Source organism: Plectropomus leopardus, chromosome 19 (genome assembly GCF_026936395.1).
Source record: "Plectropomus leopardus strain MGB_pleo_1.0 chromosome 19, ASM2693639v1, whole genome shotgun sequence".
Taxonomy (NCBI): domain Eukaryota; kingdom Metazoa; phylum Chordata; class Actinopteri; order Perciformes; family Serranidae; genus Plectropomus; species Plectropomus leopardus.
Window position 1 is genome coordinate 14,895,202 of NC_142194.1, and position 19,834 is coordinate 14,915,035.

Consider the following 19,834-nt stretch of genomic DNA (forward strand, 5'->3'; position numbering starts at 1 on the left):
GCAACCAGTGGAAGCCTGCCGAGGGCGCCAAATGTGCTAGGTCCAACACTGGGTGGCCTTGTGGTCAATACATTGTGGGTCCAAAATCAAGCAGTATGAACAAAACCATCACTTACTTTCACCAGCTTTAGCTGACACAAGTTTTTGGGAAAATGTTATAGCTCATAAAAATAACAGTTATGGTTTAGTTTGTCAAATGCCCTAAAACTTAATTATTTTGTAGCCAGAAAGCTTTTACACTTCTTGTAATAAATAAAGACTGGTGGTGTAATGTAACTAGTACATTTACTCGAGTACTGTACTTAAGTACAGATTTGAGGTACTTGGACTTTACTTGAGACTGTTGTTTTCATCCCACTTAATACTTCAGTTCCACAAGAGGGAAATATTGTATTGTTTTTTTTTCTGCATTGGGTCCTGTCATTTTTTTTAAACTTGAAGTACATTTTTCCTGTTTAGTCTTGCATGCTTTTACTTAATATTTTCAGTGCAGGACTTTTACTTTCAACAGAGTATTTTCACAGTGTGGTATCAGTACTTTTACTTAAGTATTGACATAAAAATCCTAATCATGTAATCAACTTAAATTATGAGCCAGACAGCTGAAACACTCCTTGTAATAAATAAAGACCAGTGGTGTAATGTAACTAAGTACATTCACTCAAGCAATGTACTTCAGTGCAGATTTTAGGTACTACATTTCTGAGGGAAATACTGTATATTTAACTTTACTATATTTCTGTGAAAGCTTTAGTTACTTTACAAACTAAGATTTTTGAATAACATGCATAAGTGGAGTTTATAAAATATGTTTTGTTAAACTAACTAACAATTAGAATACAGCTGAAAGAGTTAATTATTTTACTCAAGTAGGCAGTTGAGAGAAAACTAATTCATTGTTACTTAATATTTTTTGTGGTTACTCCTAATACTTAAAGTACATTTTCCTGATTAGTCTTGCATGCTTTTACATAAGTAACATTTCCTATGCGGACTTTTAGTTGTGACCGTATGTTTACAGTGTGGTATTGGTTTACTCAAGTTAAGAATCTGAATACTTTGTCTAACATTGATAAAGACGTCTGTTTTGCTGAGTTTTGGTTGGTTCGGGTCTCCACTGCCTCCCTCTGCTATGGGCGTAAACGTTTGGTCATGCTGTCGAGTAGCTGGGTTGGTTTGGGTTCAGTTCTGCCCCCCTGTGGGTAAAGTAACCACCGCATGGGAGTTAGTACCCTGCCGCCAAGGTTAGTCATTAACCTTGTCTTCTCAGTCACTCAGGGCACCGAAGAAAGCGGACAGCACTGTGTCCAAGGCATGCTGCCGCCCGGCCGTTACATCTTACCATGGGCGACTGCAACCACTGCACACACGAACGGCCTTTGTCCGTAGAGGACGGCGTTACCGTCGTGTTTCACAAAGTTGACGGCCATGGCACAAACAGCGGCGACGACGACCACGACGACAGTGGCGATGATGAGCGGACAACGGAGATGATTCACCTGCAAAGTAACTGCCATGTGTTGTGTGAGTACGACGGGGATGCCGCCGAAGAAGAAGCGAGAGGAAGCGAGCAGAAAACGCTGTGCTCGCCGGCGTTTTGCGTCAGAGGCAGGCTCGCATCCAGAGACGGAAGCGCACAAGAAGGTAGAAAAGCGCACGCACTTAGCTATCAAAACTGAGACTTTAACGTGTCTCTCCATCCTTACATCACATGTTAATGAAGTTTGTGATCGGAAGAAGTCGACAAAAAACATAGTGATAAGCAGTTAGAGAACCAATGGTTTCCTGCGTGACAGGCTCACGTTATACAACCGTGTAACGTCATGTATCAGTAATAGCAGGTGCTGATATCACGTGGAGGCTATTAGCCTATTAGGGGGGATATAGTTAAAGCAAAATACAGCTCGTCACTAAACACAATTTCATAAAAATTGTATTTTTATGTAATAAGTTACGTAATTTCACAGTAAAAGTCCCTAATGACGTGAGGTGTGTCAAATAAATCATTTTTAAATATATTTATTATTTCAGGATAAAACTTTTAATATTTGATAGTGGTCCATATTTATTAATTTCTTACTATTAATAACTATAATATGATGCACACAGAGAAAAGGTGCTGTGAGCCATCTTAACATTTACATCATCCTTTTAGAGGAAGTATGACTGTGCACTTTCTCAGTACCAGTCCAGGACTACCACACCTGTAGGATTTTATCATATAACCAGTTGTGGATCAAGTACATGAAAACAATGCATGAGAAAAATTACAGATATCTTAACCAGAAAATGACTATGGTAAAAGTTATAGTCACCTGTTAGAATATTACTTGGGTAAAAGTCTCAAAGTATCTGGTATTTACTGTGCTTAGGTATCAAAAGCAATTGATGATGTTAAAAGTACTTGTAAATGCTGTTAATAAATGAATTTTAAAGAAGGCCTATATTTCTTTGTGACATAAGTTGACATAAATATAAAAAAGTAAAAGAACAGTTACTCCCATATAATATTAAACTATTGTAAGAAACTATTATTACTTTGTTTCCATTTTCCATTTCTGTTCTCATGGCTACAGTGTTGATTTGAATATCTTTTTGTAAGGGTATATCTGTGTATTGTAATTTGGCTACACTATGCAAATTAACAAGGAAATGGGGAATGCACTCATTGCCCCTGAACATCAGTTCCCCTTTGTGTACCTTTTGTACCTGTTGAAAAATAACGGCCGCAGAGCACTTGAGGATGAAAGACCGACACCATAAATGTGTTGATCTCCCTTATTACTTAACAGATATACTCACATCTTGACTGTGTATAAGTATTTTAACACCAAAGGATAATTAGATTTTAGACAGTAATTATTTTGGACAGTAATTCATTATTTTTTTTTACAGATTCTTAGGGATGTGAATAACCAGTTTTCATGATACTTTAGTCACAATACAATATTATTCCAATTTTAAATGAGTTGTTGTGCTAACATAGAGTATTCTTTTTTAATTGCAAATTATGTCCCTACACAAAAACATTTAAAACCTTTTTTTAAAAACATTTTTATATAATAATGTAAAATTTTAATTATGTTCATCTCATAGCAAATTATTTTTATTGCAGCTGAGTATATACTGACAAGATATTGATTTTAATACTCTGGTAGGCTACCAGAAGTTAAATCTGTGTTTGTAATATTAATCATTTTTATAATAAAAAAATCTTATTTGGCAAAGTGTATCGATTGCCATGCAAAAATATTGCAATACTATGCTGCATCATTTTTTTTCACCTACCCCTGCAGACTTTCAGTGAAATAGTAACACTTTATACAACGTACTGATACAGTATCATCACAGTACTTAAGTCACAATACACTTTTTAATTGTTTTAATGGTTTTGCGATATGCAGAGTATTGTGTAATACTTCATAATGTTGCGATTTACTACCATCATTCAACTTATGTCCCAAAACTCAAATTAGTGTGTTCATCTCACTACAGTCACTATTCTTGAACCAAAATGTACATTGTGAACTGATATTAAATGGATTGATTTTATCGTTCTAGTAAGCTACCAAAAGCTTTATTTGTATTTGCAGTATTCACATTGTCTTGCAGTGATTTTTCCCCCATCCTTTTATAATATCATACAAAATTCTATTGTCCAAATCAGTGATTCCAAGCTGAAAAATGGGTGTATTACTGTAGTATTAATACGGTAATGTAATACTGTAATAATCTCTCTGTCTGTGCCTACTAGGCATAATAGTGTAACTAAGAATAAAAAAATGGGATGTCTTTGGCTCGGTGTAAGGTTAAGAAATCAAATACCGTATATCATTGATAAATGAAAGTAGACCACACATTGTGGACAAATAAAAGGAAAGATGTTTGAAAGACGTCAGGTTGGAATTTAATCTCCACAAGCATATCAGTTTATTGTTCCACAGGCAGGGTTTGCAAACACTACACCGCTGTCTTTTGCAGATCTTATGTTTGTGGTTTTCTCAACTGAATTTGCTCTCAGGCCACATGGAGTTCAATAACATATTTTTTACCTTGCTGCCCTATCCTGCAGTTATTGCATCAACAAATGTGCAACAAAATGAGTAATGTTTTTTTTTAATGAAATGTGGAATACTGATACTGCTCTCAGGGCTTTCTCTTCTCTTTCTGCTGCTCCACCCTTACTCTTACCCTTACTTTTTTTTCTCTCTTTTTTTCAGATTCGGAGAAACCAAAGAAATGTTCAGGTCTTGGTTTGTTCTACGCTTTCCTGTCAACTGTTTTTTTTTCCATCATTGCCCTCTTGGTGAAAACCATCCAGGGAGTCCATGCCATAGAGATCAGCGCCATACGCTGCTTCTTCCAGATGCTCTTTACTATGCCGTTACTCATCTACCACAAGTAAGCACGACTGAGAAACTCAAACATTTAGTTAATCCCAGGTTTAAGATTTACACATGCATTTACTCCGAAACAGTCTTTATTTCAAACCAGCAATTTATATGTTGTGATTTGATTAAGAGCATTACCTCAGCAGCAAGTTAGCACATATCCCTGTCTGTTATCTTGGGGGTAATTCAGGCATTTGTGTTTAGACTGAGCAGCCCACAGCACAAGTGTGTCTCCTGGCTTTACGTACCATCACTGCTCAAACAAGTTTATGTTGGCAAAATGCTGGAAGAGACATGTGTTATTCCTCCCAGCCCTGATGATGAAAAAATGATACCATGTAGATCGCAGTGTTGGGGAGGTTTTGAATAATGCCTCCCTTCATGAAGTCATTTGCTCTTAAAGAAATTCTTCATCCCCAAATCGGCCTTTTGTATATCGGTTAGACTCCCTGTGTCACCTTAAAATTGTGTCGAAAACATTGTTTTTCTTGCGTTCCTCCACGTTTAATCAAGAATCCAAAAACAAAGAAAATTCCTGATGATCTGAAGTCATAAGGGGCCACTTTTGATAACAGCAAAACTGTATCAAAACATGCATTTATTTGCTGAAACCTTCCTATTTTAAATAGGACTGCACAATAAACAAAAGAAATGTATGTAGAAATGTATCTATTTCAATTATTTTCACAGATATTGAAATTACAACACAAGTCGAAATGTTGGTGTGAATGGTCATTTTGCATTTCATTTTAACTGAAAAGAGAAAAAGTAATTGTGGTGTGATTTTTGTTGGGCTCTGTATTAAACAAATATGTTCTCTTACTTCTGGAATATAATTTATAGTCCGAGGCGTTTTTCTCGAACCACAATTAGCAACATTATGTTGTGACCCATTTTACCTTTATCAAAAAGTTGCAGCTCCTTAGATAATATTTTGATTAAATGTGCAAATGTGCAGCCTTAATTTTTATCACCGCCTCATAAACAGTTTGAGGCATGAGTGGCGCATCTGCGCTGTGTATTTTTTATCAAAATTAATCAAAAATTTTCTCAATTTTTGAATTCTTCATTCACCATAGAGGCATGTTAAAAAAGCCAAGTTCACAAATTTGAGGCAACATAGGGTGACATAATCAAGGGAAGGTTGTGTTCTTATTTTAAAATTACCAAAATTTTGATCAATAACAGTACATTGTACCATTTGCACAAAACAACAGGGCAATGACTTTTAAAAAAATTAAATTGACACTTAGGGAATTAGGCCTGATGTAAAGTTGTAATAGAGACTTGCATGTTTTTGAAATCTTGTCCTGTATTTGCCCATAGTTTCCTTGCACCAGAGCTAGAATCTCACTTGAATAGTTTTTTTTTTCAATAATGTTGAAAGCAAGCAATGTGAAAATATTATGTCACAATCATTCATTCATTTACTTATCCATACATCCATATGTCCATCCATACGTCCATCCATCCATACGTCCATCCATATGTTCTCTACTTTCTCCTTTGTCTTTACATTAATTCATAACCAACTGTCCTCCTGTCTTTCCAGCCCAATCCGTCCATCTGTCCATCCATCACTGTCACCTCCACATTACTCACCCATCTATCAATCTATCCATCCTTATAGTCATTTGTCATCTCTCAGCTTGCTTTGCTGCTAAATTTGTCTCCGTCTGTCCCTGTCTAAAATTCAGTGTATTACTTCCTCTTTCAGTGCGTCTAATCATCCATCCATCCAGTCATTCATTCATCCATCATCCTCCTATCTCTGCTCCTTCAGGACAGGTTTCCTTGGTCCCAGAGATAAACGTATATATCTGGTGCTTCGGGGTTTCATTGGTTCCAATGCCATGATCCTGCTCTTCTATGCTGTTCAGCAGATGCCGCTAGCGGACGCCACAGTCATCATGTTCAGGTTGGTGCTTTATTGATTGTGGATTAGTGGAGATTATACTAATGCTACAAATAGATTTTATCCTCCCTGAATTGTATGCCCGTCACTTTTTTTTCTAAATCTCCCTCTCATTCTTTCACACTTTCCAACTTTTGTCTTATTCTTTTTAATTATCTCTCTCTTGAATCTTTAAGAAATTGACTACAGATCCATGTCAAATCTGTCAAGATAATAATCACCACTTTTTCTTTCAATGTCCAGGAATATTTTGTTTAACTGCACCCAATACATTATTACTTTTTTTCACATGCTCTAACCTCTGTCACTCTCTTGCTTCAGTAATCCAGTCTTTACCTCCATCCTTGCCTGGATCTTCCTGAAGGAGAGATGTACAATCTGGGACTGTGTTTTCACTGTTTTTACCATCGCTGGAGTCATCCTCATCGCCCGACCGCCGTTTCTCTTTGGCGAGGATCGACGTGGCATTGAGGGCAACTACGCTAACCACATCAAGGGGACTATTGCTGCCTTTGCAGGTAATACGATTAATAAACTCAGCACTTATATAACAGTAACGTTTGTTTGACCATGACAAGTAGGTAAAATCAGTGAGGAGGAATTATAATGTTCAGACTCCTTGTGTGTCTGTCAAGATTACCATGGCAACAAGGGAAATTCAGTAAAGTACAGCTATGACCCCCGGCACATTAAGGTCAGCTGAGAGATACAGTCTTTCCTATTAGTTATGGTTCTACTCTGGGAAGTCTCCTTCCAGTTGTTATTAAAATTCTAACTAGCAGGAATCATTAGTTTATCATCAAAGTCATAATCTCTCACTGGCTTCCCTACTGCAAAACATGCATCTGAATCTGCAAAACGAGAATATTTCTGTTGAATCACACAACTAGAAATTAAATGCAGGCTCTGGAGTGCTAAGAATTTTTTCTTTTTGCATCACCCAAGTCCTTCAAAATCTGTCTAAAATGAAGATTGACCAATGAATTAGCAGCTTCACCTTGTGGCTAAGTTTTGTTTTCACTTCCACAGTTCAGTGTAACATCTTTACTGCCCAGTTTAACTGATGGACATCACTTGTGATCAATCTCATAATCATTTTTACCCTCATTTGTGAAAAACCTGATTTTAACGCCAAATGTGAAAGTGCAGCACTGCACACAGCTAGGCTGTTACCATGCCTTAGAGGCCATATGTTTTTTTGTTGTCTGTCTGTCTGTCTGTCCGTCCCTCCCATATCTTGAGAATGACTTGGGTTCATTTCTTCAAATTTGACACCAGCATCGGGTTAGACTCAAGGATAAATTGATTCAATTTTTGTTTTCAGAGGTCAAGATGACTGTTACCTTGCTCTTGCCTCATTATTGTGAATACAATATTTCAAGAAGGCCTTGAGAGAATTTCTTCAAATTTGGCACAAACGTCCTCTTGACTTCAAGGATAAACTAATTTGATTTTTGTGGTCAGAGGTCACTGTGACCTCACAAAGCATGTTTTCGACCAATACTTGTGACCAAACTTCAAATAAATGTCTAATAGCATGAAATTATGTGTGAAGCATCCTTTTTTTAGCGAATGTAGCTTCTTTGCAGCAACATCTGTGGCCTATTTGAAGCATTGTCAACTATTGTGTTTACATATGACTCTGGACAGACATATGTAAAGTGTAACTGCAGCTTAACTGGTTTGCAGATACATATAACTGCGAGTAAGAAATTCTAGTTTTCACTGCATCTCCATCTCTAGCTAGTCAAGCCAAAGCAATGTCATTCCAGTGGTTTCCAAGGTACAACTAAATTGATCTTTGGGCCCCAAAAAATCTGACCTCTGCAGTACATTAACATGTCTAATGGGATTCTGGGATTGACAGGAGGTGTATTTTTATGTTATGTTCATGTCTTAATTCCAGTAGTGAAGTGCATGAGTAAATAAGTATGACAGAATATATCAGAGCTGGAGAAACTGTCCAAAATGCAGGTGGGGTTGAGGAGTGATTTAGGGATTTTTTTAGCTGTTGCCAGTAATCCTACAGATATAAATGGCTTCAGCGGTCACCAAAAGAAATTCCAACAAGTGTAAGTCAATTGACTCAAAAAATTCAAGGAATTCAATAACAGGTATGTATCTAGCTATTAATGTTAATAAGAAAAAAGTATTTGTCCTTTAAGTCTCAAATGCTTTTCTAAGTGGTGTAAAAAATGTTTATTATTCTTCTGACTGTTGTATTGATTCATTTTCTTATTTACTGATATTTTCCTAGGAGCTATTGGGGCTGCTTTCACATTTGTTGTCCTTCGCAAGATGGGGAAGAGCGTCCATTACTACCTCTCTGTCTGGTACTACGCTGTCATCGGTTTCATTGAGTGCATCATCACTGTATCCGTCCTTGGGGAGTGGAAAATCCCATTCTGTGGCCGCGATCGCTGGCTGCTGATGCTGATTGCTGTCCTGGGTATTGCCGGCCAGACCTTCCTCACAAAGGCCCTGCAGATTGAGAAGGCTGGACCTGTGGCCCTGATGAGGACTATCGACGTGGTGCTGGCGTTCATCTTCCAGTTTATTTTCCTTAACCGTGCACCGACCATGTGGAGCCTCGGAGGGGCGCTGTGCGTAGTGGTGAGCACCAGTGGGGTAGCACTTCGGAAGTGGTACACAAGCTCTCGTAAGAGCTGAGAGAGAGAGATTGAGAGGCAACACAGAATACTTTGGCATTACTATTTATTCTTTTTCACTATAATATGTTCTAGATTACTCTGTATTTTACTTGTTACTTACATGCAAACCAGTGATGAGGTTTAAGCTCTTTTGAGTGTCAAAAGCAGAAATATAGGAGGATAAACTAGCAGGAGTCAGTTATGCATTTATGATTGAATTCAAAATTGAATTATGTGCATCAATACATGTTGATTCCTAAGAGTCAACCTGTGTAGCTTATTGTTATGCATTTATTTTTGTGTAATTAAACACACGAGGAAGTAAGAGCAAGGAAAAACTGTTGCTGCCCCAAAACCATATCCTGCTCCCTGCAGGCTGAGCAGCTAAGTGCTTATTCAACACATATTTCCTATTTTCTCCATAAAAAAATCTATATAACAAAAATGGGTCTGATATTTGAACTTCATAATGAAGCTGTTTAATGAAAGTTATCATCAGTCCCATTTCTTTTTTCTTGAACTTGAATAACATAGCCAAAGAGAGACATTTATTGCGCAAGACCATCCGTACTGTGTTAGCTAACTTGGCAATAATAGACTGAAAAGTATTCAACATCTTTTTATTGTGGCATGCACTAGACCCTGTCAAATGAGTATGTTCAACTACAACAAAAAAATACTTAAAGGGACATTTCATCCCAAAATCAAAAATACATATTTTTCCTCCTAATGTAATGCTATATATCAGTCCAGATTGTTTTGATGTGCGTTGTCAAGTTTTGGAGATAGCTTAGAGATTCTGCCTTCTCTTGAATATAATGTATTTTTGGCACTTGGCTTGTAGTGCTCAAAGCGCCAAAAATAAATATATATATATAAAAAATGTCAAAAACAATGTCTCTTCAGAGATAGTGACCTGGTTACTTAAGATTATCCACTGACCTGGTTGTGAGCAATTTCAAAGAGGAACTATTTTATTTCTGTGGATTACCTTTAGTAACTGGGTCATGTACTTTCTGGAAATCATGACCAGCTGTTGAGTCCTTCATCAGCAGTATAAGCTGAGTGCCACCTAGTTCCATTATATTCAAGAGAAGGCAGCCATCTCAAAGGCCGATATCGCCAAAACTAGGCACCTCAAACCAAGTAATCAAGACAGATTTATAGCACTACAGTTTAGGGGAAAAATATGTACTTTTCGTTTTGGGTTGAACCGTCCCTTTAACATATCAGTGGTGCTGATAATGCAATACAATTGTGTTTTAAAACCATTCTGTCAACCACAACAAGAAAACAAAATGCAGTGCAAACCAGTAAACCGTATTAGCACTTAAATACACATTTTTGTTAAGCAAATAAAATGTGTAGTAAAATGACATTGCAGGCATTAAAGTAAAAAAGAGTATATATAAATATATATATATAAATAAATATATATATATATATATATATATATATATATATATATATATATATATATATATATATATATATATATATATATATATATATATATATATATATATATATATAGTGAAATCCACAAAGTAGGTTACAAGTTTTTACTTGTAAACAGAGTGATGCTGTACAATTTGCTCAGGAATCTAATGCCTAACTGCTGGTAATGCTCAAATATGACTCTAAATCAAATCCAACATTCTTATCCATGAAGCATTTAATCCTTTTAGATTTTAGATTTTATTTTGCTTCTGAATTGTGAATAATTTTATAAAAATATTTTTGAAGTGCCTTAACTTTAACCTCCAGCTTCCCTTCCCTGCGGAGCTGCTCAGTAACCAGCAACTTGTACTGGGCAGCTCTCGGTTGTTTTTGTGCATAAGAATATGGATATAAATATGAAGTAGGGTGCTTCTAAAATAATCCACCCAGAAGTTAATAATTTTTTAAAATCGAATTTAAGTCTAACAGCATTTTCAGTAAGGCACTGAAGACATGACCATTATCCCCACACTGAGGCCACACACTGATTTCTTCATTATCTCAGGCAGAGTCATCTCCATCATGGTGGCTAGCACTTAATGTCACTATTAAAGCATCTAATTAGTGTTCGCAACAGTCTAAAAATATATTTTCTGTGATGCTATAAGAGGGGTGTTGTTTGCACTTTGTTTCGCTAGAGGGTTGAAGAAGTGTCACTAAACTGCCACTATTATTCAGCTCATGAAGTGAACATACAAACAGCTGCTACCAAGATTTGCTGGATGATAGCTTCCTCTAGAGGTGAAACTGCATCAAAAAAGTGCAGGATTTTCAATACATATCTTACATCACCCAGTTGAATAGTGGCGAAAATGTCACCAAGCTAAAGCTGATGTTGAGTTTTTACACTTAAGTATCTTTGTTTTTTAGAACAGCTGTTCATGTGCCAAGTAGAGGATGTCTGCTGTCACCTCGTGAACATCCACAAGTGGGTGAGTTGTAACTGGCTGACAAATAAGAAAAAAAGACATAGAAATATTCTTGAAATATGGCATTGAGCTATTTTAAAGCAAAAAGATATTCTGCTAAAAGCAATATTGTGTTATGTCCGAAAAGGTCACTTTGTGTACCACTGTCCTCAGCTGCAAAGTGAACCAAAGGTGATCTTTATGTGTTACTATCTGTAGGAAACCCCAGAAATACATTTATTTAAATGGATGTAGGTTTCTAGCACAGCAGTCGGTGTTTGTGTCCGTTATAAATCTCATCGTGTTTTTAGTATTTAGCCAGGAGTTTCCCCACTGTCATGACTAATGAAGTCGCGGTGCAACTGCAGTCCTCTGTTGTAGGAGTGTTTAATTGGGTGAAATACAGCTAGAAAAGGAAGGCAATTAGTTCTGCTAGACTGTTATTTAACATCCTGCAGTCTCTCCCTTGCTTTTTTTTCCACACACTGCTGTTTCTGTTTTGTGGAGCACAGCTGCACTTGCCTTCAATTATTATAGTTCTTCCTTTAATCTAGTAAACCACCAATAAACTGAACTCTGAGTTTGCACATTTTTGTTTTGTTAAATCGGATCTGATGTGATACTTTCTATGACAGTGAAGTGTGTTTGTTTCCTTATGTCTCTTCTTTAAGAAGTCAAATACAAATTCCTAGAGGAATATTTAAATTTCCATAGGATATTTAGGGGATGGCACAATGTGATGTCTGAAACTGTTTCATGCTGGAGAAAGCACTCTACTATGAGAGCTTATTTAATTGTTTAAATTGCTGTGGTAATTACGATCAGGACTGATATGATATTGTACTACCAATATTGGTTATTAATTTTTAAAAAAACAGTTATAAAAATAAAATTCTGATCGTACCAATTAATTTTAAGAGTAGAACATAGTTAAATGACTGTTTTTGGCTTATTGTACAATAAGCACTAAAGCCTATTGATCTTTCAAGCATTGGCTGTATTATTAAGATTGACAGCCTGAAAGCTCCCCCAAAGTGAAGTCAAAACATCTCAATTGCCACCTGGTGGCTGGCTGGAGTACAGGCCATAAAGCCCGCCCCCACCATGTTGGTGGATGGGACACCCTGATGTTTGTTCAAGTAATTGTTTTTTTAATAAATTTAGTTTAATGAGTTATTTAATTCTACAAAAAGGGGATTTTCCTTTATGATTGATAGCTGTGTGAGCCAATCTGTGCGTTAGGTTTCAATGGCGCAGCTCGCAATCAGTCAGATGGGTGTTTTGGTGGGAACTCTCCCACCACAGAAATCGCTACTGCGCAGAATCTGGCTCCCAATAACGTCACTAGTGCAAGATGACAGTGGCCATATCCCGAATATTTTGGCTTCACTTAAGCATAGCTGGGGTAGTGGGAACGTGTCAGCCATCTTTATATATAGTCTTTGCTTTCTTGTCATAAACATTAACATCAGTCAAAGTGAGAAATAGATTGGGGTGGTATCAACAGTATAACAGGTTTTTTAAAAGTCCTGAAGGTATGACTTTCAATACCTTCAAAAAACCTTTCTATTAAACTCATACGGAGATGCTGTATTGAGGCGATGTATTGTAGTGCACATTACGCGCCAACAGAGGTCAGTCTCTATCGGCAAAACAGGCAGCTGAGCTGAGAAAGCCGGTGACTGCAAGTGGTGGGAATAACGTTACAAGACATTTAAAAATGCAAAATGACTACACCTGTTTCAGAGTATTACCACATACTTTATGTCTTTATCTTGAGATGACCCCCTCCAAATACAAAAGCAGTTTATTAGCCACGTGATTTCATATGGGATCAGATTCAGATTCATACTTTATGCACCTCTGTGAAGAAAATTAGTGTTTACCATCTGTACAAATATACACTTAGAACAGGTAAAACACGGGATGTACACAGACAAGACAAAAACAGATAAGAACATAGCAGTAAATACAAAAACATGAAAAACAAGTTTTGTTTTTTTGGTTTTTTTTACACAAATCCCCTCAGACTCCATATACCTGATGAAATGTTAGGAAGGTATGACAAAATAGATACCACCCAGGCCTAGCGTGAATATAATAAAAGCAGGCCTATCACATGTGATCCCAGAATCATACTTTAGTATGGAGGAATTTATTTAAAGGCACTATAATCATTGTTTTATAATACATTAGGCCGCTGTGGTCACTTCAAATGTTCTACTTTTACATTCTTCTTGTTGTTTTTTCTTTGATATTGATTTTTTTTCCTCAGAATATTAGTTTAGTTGACTTGAATGCTGGTAGTGTTGTATTTCCATTAAATGGTTAAGCAAAACTTTGTCCCTGAACCTATAGGCCTTACAAACAGCTATTTATAGGGGTTTTAAACTATGCTTTATAGTATTTATTTTACTATTTCTGTAATGTAGCATATCAACATACTTTTTAAAATGTATATATTTCTGCATAGCGATTGATTATATTTAGTATAGTATGATTTCATAATAAATTCTATATGAATTTATAACTTTTGGTCTTTGTTCTTGACTTTCCTCCTGCTGTAAAATGTCTTCAGTCAGTTTTCTTTTTCATAAATCACTTGAAAAATTGTGGCTTTGTTATATTTTTCTAACCTGAGTGAAACTAGTGGAGAGAAACTGTGTAGAGGCATTGTCTGTACTTACGTCACTGTCCCGGAGTGCACGGTGATACCCTCGCTCTGCTAATGACCCAATGGGTGACAATGGTACAAACCACTGAGTCAGGTAGCTGTTGACGAGAGTGCACAGAATGGTACCTGGCTGAGTGGACTGTAGTCATTGTGTGTCCACGTGCATGCAGGTTATTGTCTCTTTGAGCATTGCACCTTTGTTTATTTTTTTCCCCTTTGTTTGTACACAGTTTTGAGGCATTGTGTATTCATGCAGAATAGCTGTGTTTCATTGTGTCGCTACATAACCCATATCTTGCAAAAACAAAGGGCTGTACCTTCCATAGAGGGCTAACTGTACGCAGATGGTGTCATAAACCTTGCTCTGGATCTAGGTATGGTTGCAGGGTAATTCTTCAGCTGAGCTAATTGAAGTGTGATGAGGCTGAACTACAACAGGGTGACTCTTTGTTGTTGGGGAGAATTAGGACTAACTGGATGTTAAAGATGCCTTGTATAAAAATGAAAACTAGGCTTTTTATCTTCCACCTGGAACTTGTTTCCTTCTACATTCTCAATTTCAACATGCAATCACCATCAATTTCTAGAAAGCGCAATAAAATACACAATATACCCTCACTCATAAGGGTTATACTATATAAAGTTTCTATGATTCTATGTATTATAGGTAGTCACAGAAGCAATGATTCTTCTGCTATAAATATTATCCGCATTATTATTATTGTGGTGGAGCTCAGAGGTATCAGTACTGTAATATAATAGTAGCTCTTTTCACATGTAATGAACCTTTACTGACAGCAGAGGGCAGGATCACCAAAAATAAAGACTTGCTCTTAAGTGCAACTTCACCTCATTAGTGATTTCACCTGAAATTTTTGGTGTATTAATGTTTTGCAGTTATAAACTGGCTAAGCAAGGTGTGTTTGTTAAGTTTTCAAAGTAATTTAAGTTGTTATCAACTACAAAAATGGAGGGACCCATTCACCCCGAAATCAAATGGGCATATTTTTCCTCCCACATGTAGTGCCATTGATTAACCTAGATTGTTTTGGTGTAAATTGCAGTGGTGGAGATATCGGCTGTAGAGATGTCTGCCTTTCCTCCAATAAAATGGAACTAGATGTCACTCAGCTTGTGTAGCTCAAAGTGCACAACAAATACATTTGTAAAACTCAACAGCAATGTCTCTTTCTAGAAATCATGATCCTGTTACTCAAGATAATCCACAGACCTTGTTGTGAGCAGTTTCATTTAGGGAATATTTTCTTTCTACTGAAAGCGAAAGAAAGTGTGCATCTTCTCTTGAGCTTGTGATAACATTTGTTGTGTCCTATAAAATAATCGTCTAACTAAGTTTGACACTGCTAGCTCACATAAGCTAGCTGATGTAACAGGTCAGCCGAGGAGGATGCCATCAATGTTTAAGTCTTCTGTTGCAAGCACAAGCCTCTTGTCCATGAGTAGATGCTCGCTTCCTTCTGCGCAGTGATACAGTTGGTGGGTGTAGCGCAGTAGAAAGAAAAAAAGTTCCTCAATGAAATTGTTGTCAGTAAGATCTGTGGATTGGTCATGATTTCAGCTTTCAGTCCCTTTAAAAAAATCGTAAAAGATGTGCTTTTAAGAGCGATTCATAATTTGCTATGAAGAGGTTTGCTTTGGAGGAAGACGTTTGTAGGCTAGCCTACTATCAGATACAATCAAAGGTGTGTGTAAAAGTATTTAACAAAAGGCTGTGTTATCACTATATCTATAGTGCCTTATTTGCTTTTATTTCCTTATTGCTTTTCAAAACACACACATGCAATCTGTAGTCTTCAGATAGGCCGGTAGGTGTGTTATCTTCCATTATTTGCTGACAGTGTGTCATTTCTAAAATATAGGTCGTTAAAAGGTAGGCTACACCAGGTCAAGTTCTCAAGTCTCTCTTTTCCTTTACCCCATTTTTTCCTGATCTACAGTCACATCAGATGTTATGGAGTGCGTGGTTAGAATAAAGGGATGCTGGTACACTGAAAAAAAAATAACCCGCCCCCGTTTTTATCAGGGATCAGGGGATTCCCAAAGGTTTGCATGCTCCTGGGTGGAGGAGAGTTGGAGGAATGGAAGGGTTGCACATTCCTGACGGATGGCATCAGACTTCCCATCAGTGGAGCGGGAGGGAATTGGAAAATAATCCCTCATTTTCCAAGTTGAAATAAATGCAGTAATATTCTGTGAAGTGGAAAAGGGCATCTCTCACAAGCACGTGCTGTAGTTGTCTCGGGGGCGGGATGGCAGTGTGTCAAGAGGCGGAACAACTTTAACCCACTTTCTATTCTACTTTCAGAATATTACAAGACTCCTTCAAAAATATTATTTATCTACCAATTTAACCTGTCTAAGATATGACTGGCAAATGATTGGAGGAGGAAACAAGGTGTCTCATGTGTGGGGGCCAACCTGCCCTAACTGGAAGCAAATATTTTAAGCAGTCACGGGTAAAATTACAGTGATTGGCCCTTGAGTTAAACCAAATAGACGGAAAGAACAAGTCGATAAAACACTGGACGCATTGACTCTTAAGTCTGTAGTGAATTTCTATAAAACATTATTTATTGGACTAAAGGAAACAATGTATAGGACATACTGCATGGGGTGGATGACTGGCTATATGGTGTGAATTTGTTGCCAGACATTCCAATGTGGTGACACACACACACACACACACACACACACACACACACACACACACACACACACACACACACACACACGCCGTAGTTATTGTCCCCCTGTCCACAGCTCAGTTGGCCACAGGGAGAGAAGAGAATGATGCATTCGCGTGCTTTTGGATATGTTACGATTATAGTTGGACATTACTAAGCATGACTCAATACACATAGGGGGAGTGTCAAAACACACCAACGTTTAAGAAAACACAACATTTCATAAAACACACAACAATTCACAAAGCAAAACAACATTTCAGCAAAAAATATTTCAGAAAACACAGCAACATTTTAGATAACACAGGAACATTTCACAAAACGTAACATTTCAGAAATCACAAAATAACCACAAAGCACATTTCAAAAATCATTGAATTTTAGAAAACAACACTTCACAAAAGAAAACATTTTTCAGAAAACACAACAAAATTTCAAAAACAACAACAACATACACAAAACACAACACAAATGTCTATACATATACCTATACCTTTAATCTAAAAAAAATGTGAAAAAGTATCTTAACAAAAATGATACATAATGCAACAGGAGAAGCTACACTCTAAAAAAAAACAAACTCTGGCCCATTTGACAACGAAAAGAACTTCAATGAGTTTTAACCTAGAGGTCGTTATTCCGAGGGGCACCTGAAGGCATCAGAGAAGAGAGCGCGCGTTCCCACCGCTGCACGAGCTGCTGCATCAACTGTCTCTCCACGAGAGCGGTGAAGTGAACCACTCTACGAAAAGTCAGCAGAACATGTGTTAAACGAGTCAGTATGCGGAGTTTAGATGGATGCTAACTGGATTTGACAACATTAGTCGGTAAGTTTGTGTAAACACATCCTCAAACTGTCACGTTGAAACACCTTTCACGGGTTGCGTTGCACGCGTCGCGAGTGCGGTTTGTTTGTGAAGTTGCTCTCTGTGTCAGCGGTTAACGAACTGGTGCACAGGAACCCCGAGGTCCCCTCAAATCAAGCTAACAGTAACGTTTTTGCATACCATTTGATTTGTAGTTTTTGTTGCTATAAATGAATGTAGGTTAAAAGTGTCTGTTAGCTTGACTCGGTTTTAGCCGGGACAGTGTACTGAAATCACCTCCTTTGAAACTCGCAGCAAAAACACACTCCAAACAAATGGGGTTCGTGGCGTTTCTTGGGCTTTTTGCGGTCTCTTGGTGTAAAAAACTGCTTCCAACGATTAACAGCCATTGTTTTTCTGTGCTTCCTTCGATGTGCATTGCTGTGCATGAAAGCAAATCACTGAAAAAGTTGTGTGTTTATTGACATTAGCTTGTTTGTGGCTAATATTCAAATTGTTTGGTATATTTTGCTAAACTGCAAGCACTTTCAATTACTTAAAAGCCATGTGTGCGCTAGCTCGTGTTAGTTTTTCAGTTTGACAGGTCATTTTACTGTGTACTTGGACAAAGTCTCTCAGGCATCCCTTGGGCACTATGACCTTTAACCCTGTTTTATGTGACGTTGCAGCAAAGGTTGCATCAAACTAAAGAGCTCCAAATGGAGATGAAAGGGAAACACGGACAACTTATGACAACAATACAGCCCATATGACAGCAGGGCACACACTGATAGCCATATTTACAGTGCAAAGTGAGAGGCCACAAGCACTTGACTACTTTGTTTTCAACAAACAGACTCTTCTGCATTAGAACTTAAACCTCTCCTCAATTGTATGCATCATGAATGCATTATGCATGTTTATTAAACTTCCATGTGTGTGCTTCACGATCAAGGTGTAGTATGAGGCAGCAGTTTTGGAGGTGTGGTGATATTTCCAGATAGAAATCTGGATCCGACAGGGATGGGAGACTGGTTGGACTGTTTTCACACTTGCCGTCTGTTTTGGTGCATCCTTACTTGCAGAAATCCCAGTAGGTGTTTCCCATCTGAGCTGTGGAGCAGATCCAGAATTTGTTCTGATGACACTAGAGTTTTTTTTAGTATTTAGTGTTGGAGGGGTGTTAACTATGGCCATAATTAACCTTTTACATCTACCTCTACCTTTACCTTACCAATATGAAGCAATTGTGTAATACATTCTTCTTGCGTTCAGGTTTGTAAAGCTGCTCTTGCACCTTAGAAATTAAAGGTTCCCTGTTGAAAATTCTGTAAACAAACAAAACGTATGTATATAGTTTCTCCCCAAAATGCATTGCTCAGATCCTTGAGGTCTAGCAATTATGTTGAATGCATATTAATATATATTTTTTTTTTTTACTGTATAGTTGACATCCATGTTCTGTTCTTCCCTGCCTTTTGCAGGCGTACTACTACACTTGAACAGGAAGGAAATCGAGAAATTTGTGAAAAAGATATGCAAGGAAATAAATGTTAAAAAGCCTTTATTGTAGTGGCTCAATGATTAAAAAGGAAACATGTAGACTGTTATCAGGGCTTTCAAAAAAACAGACAACACAGGTAAAGCCTCACCTACAGCTATGAAAGGCAATCACATGACCTGGATAATAATATGACAAGTAAAAATAAAGTTACACAGAAAATAATATTTTATATACATCATAAATGGAAGAAAGGTATACAATGACAAATAAATCTACATACATATCTATGACATATTTTTAGCATATTGGTAAGCCTGTCAGAGGTGGTCAAACTGTCAGAGTCACATAACTAGGCCTATCTCCATGTTTAAATATCCTAACTAATTTATGAACTGTCTGGGATTTGGGGGGCAGTGGTATAGAAAAACGGAGCATTTAAATACTAATTTGGACATCAGTTACCATGGCAACAGCCAAAGCTTCAAAGCATTTGGGTCAGTCCTTCTGTTTTGCAAACAGTTGTTCAGACAACATGTGCAAACATGAACAAATTTTAGGCACAGGGAAAAAGACCAAAGAAAGCAATGACTGTACTTAATCAGATATATAAACCAGATCGCTTGCATCAGTCATCTGGCTTCAGTGTCTAAACCAGATTTCCTATTAGTTTCACTAGTCTCTGATATGAATTTATTCTGACTTGGTCTTGTCTAGGCAACAACTGGGAAGTAATTAACTGTAGTTAGGGACTGTATTCTGTGATTTGCCATATGCTTCCAT

General features: G+C 37.3%; 2 protein-coding genes across 3 annotated transcripts in view; both read left to right on the top strand.

Annotated features, from left to right (window-relative positions):
- The first annotated feature begins 458 nt into the window (after positions 1 to 458).
- On the top strand, positions 459 to 9,819 carry slc35g1 (solute carrier family 35 member G1). Its single transcript, XM_042508000.2, has 5 exons — positions 459 to 1,644; positions 4,221 to 4,401; positions 6,175 to 6,309; positions 6,628 to 6,824; positions 8,564 to 9,819. The coding sequence occupies exons 1-5, from the start codon at positions 1,344 to 1,346 to the stop codon at positions 8,974 to 8,976; spliced, it is 1,227 nt and encodes a 408-aa protein (XP_042363934.2). The 5' UTR covers positions 459 to 1,343; the 3' UTR covers positions 8,977 to 9,819.
- A 7,602-nt stretch (positions 9,820 to 17,421) lies between these two features.
- Positions 17,422 to 19,834, top strand: part of plce1 (phospholipase C, epsilon 1) — a 107,355-nt gene continuing 104,942 nt past the window's right edge. For both annotated transcript variants that reach the window (XM_088069773.1, XM_042507637.2), the window contains exon 1: positions 17,422 to 17,571. The gene's annotated coding sequence lies outside the window, so the exon portion shown is untranslated. The remainder of the gene's footprint in view (positions 17,572 to 19,834) is intronic.

What these genes read in the sequence shown, in the direction of transcription:
- slc35g1 (XM_042508000.2), top strand. Translation starts at nt 1,344, where the DNA reads ATGGGCGACTGCAACCACTGCACACACGAACGGCCTTTGTCCGTAGAG. An exon ending in CCGTTACTCATCTACCACAA is followed by an intron (nt 4,402 to 6,174) that starts GTAAGCACGACT and finishes CTGCTCCTTCAG; the next exon opens with GACAGGTTTCCTTGGTCCCA. An exon ending in GCCACAGTCATCATGTTCAG is followed by an intron (nt 6,310 to 6,627) that starts GTTGGTGCTTTA and finishes CTCTTGCTTCAG; the next exon opens with TAATCCAGTCTTTACCTCCA.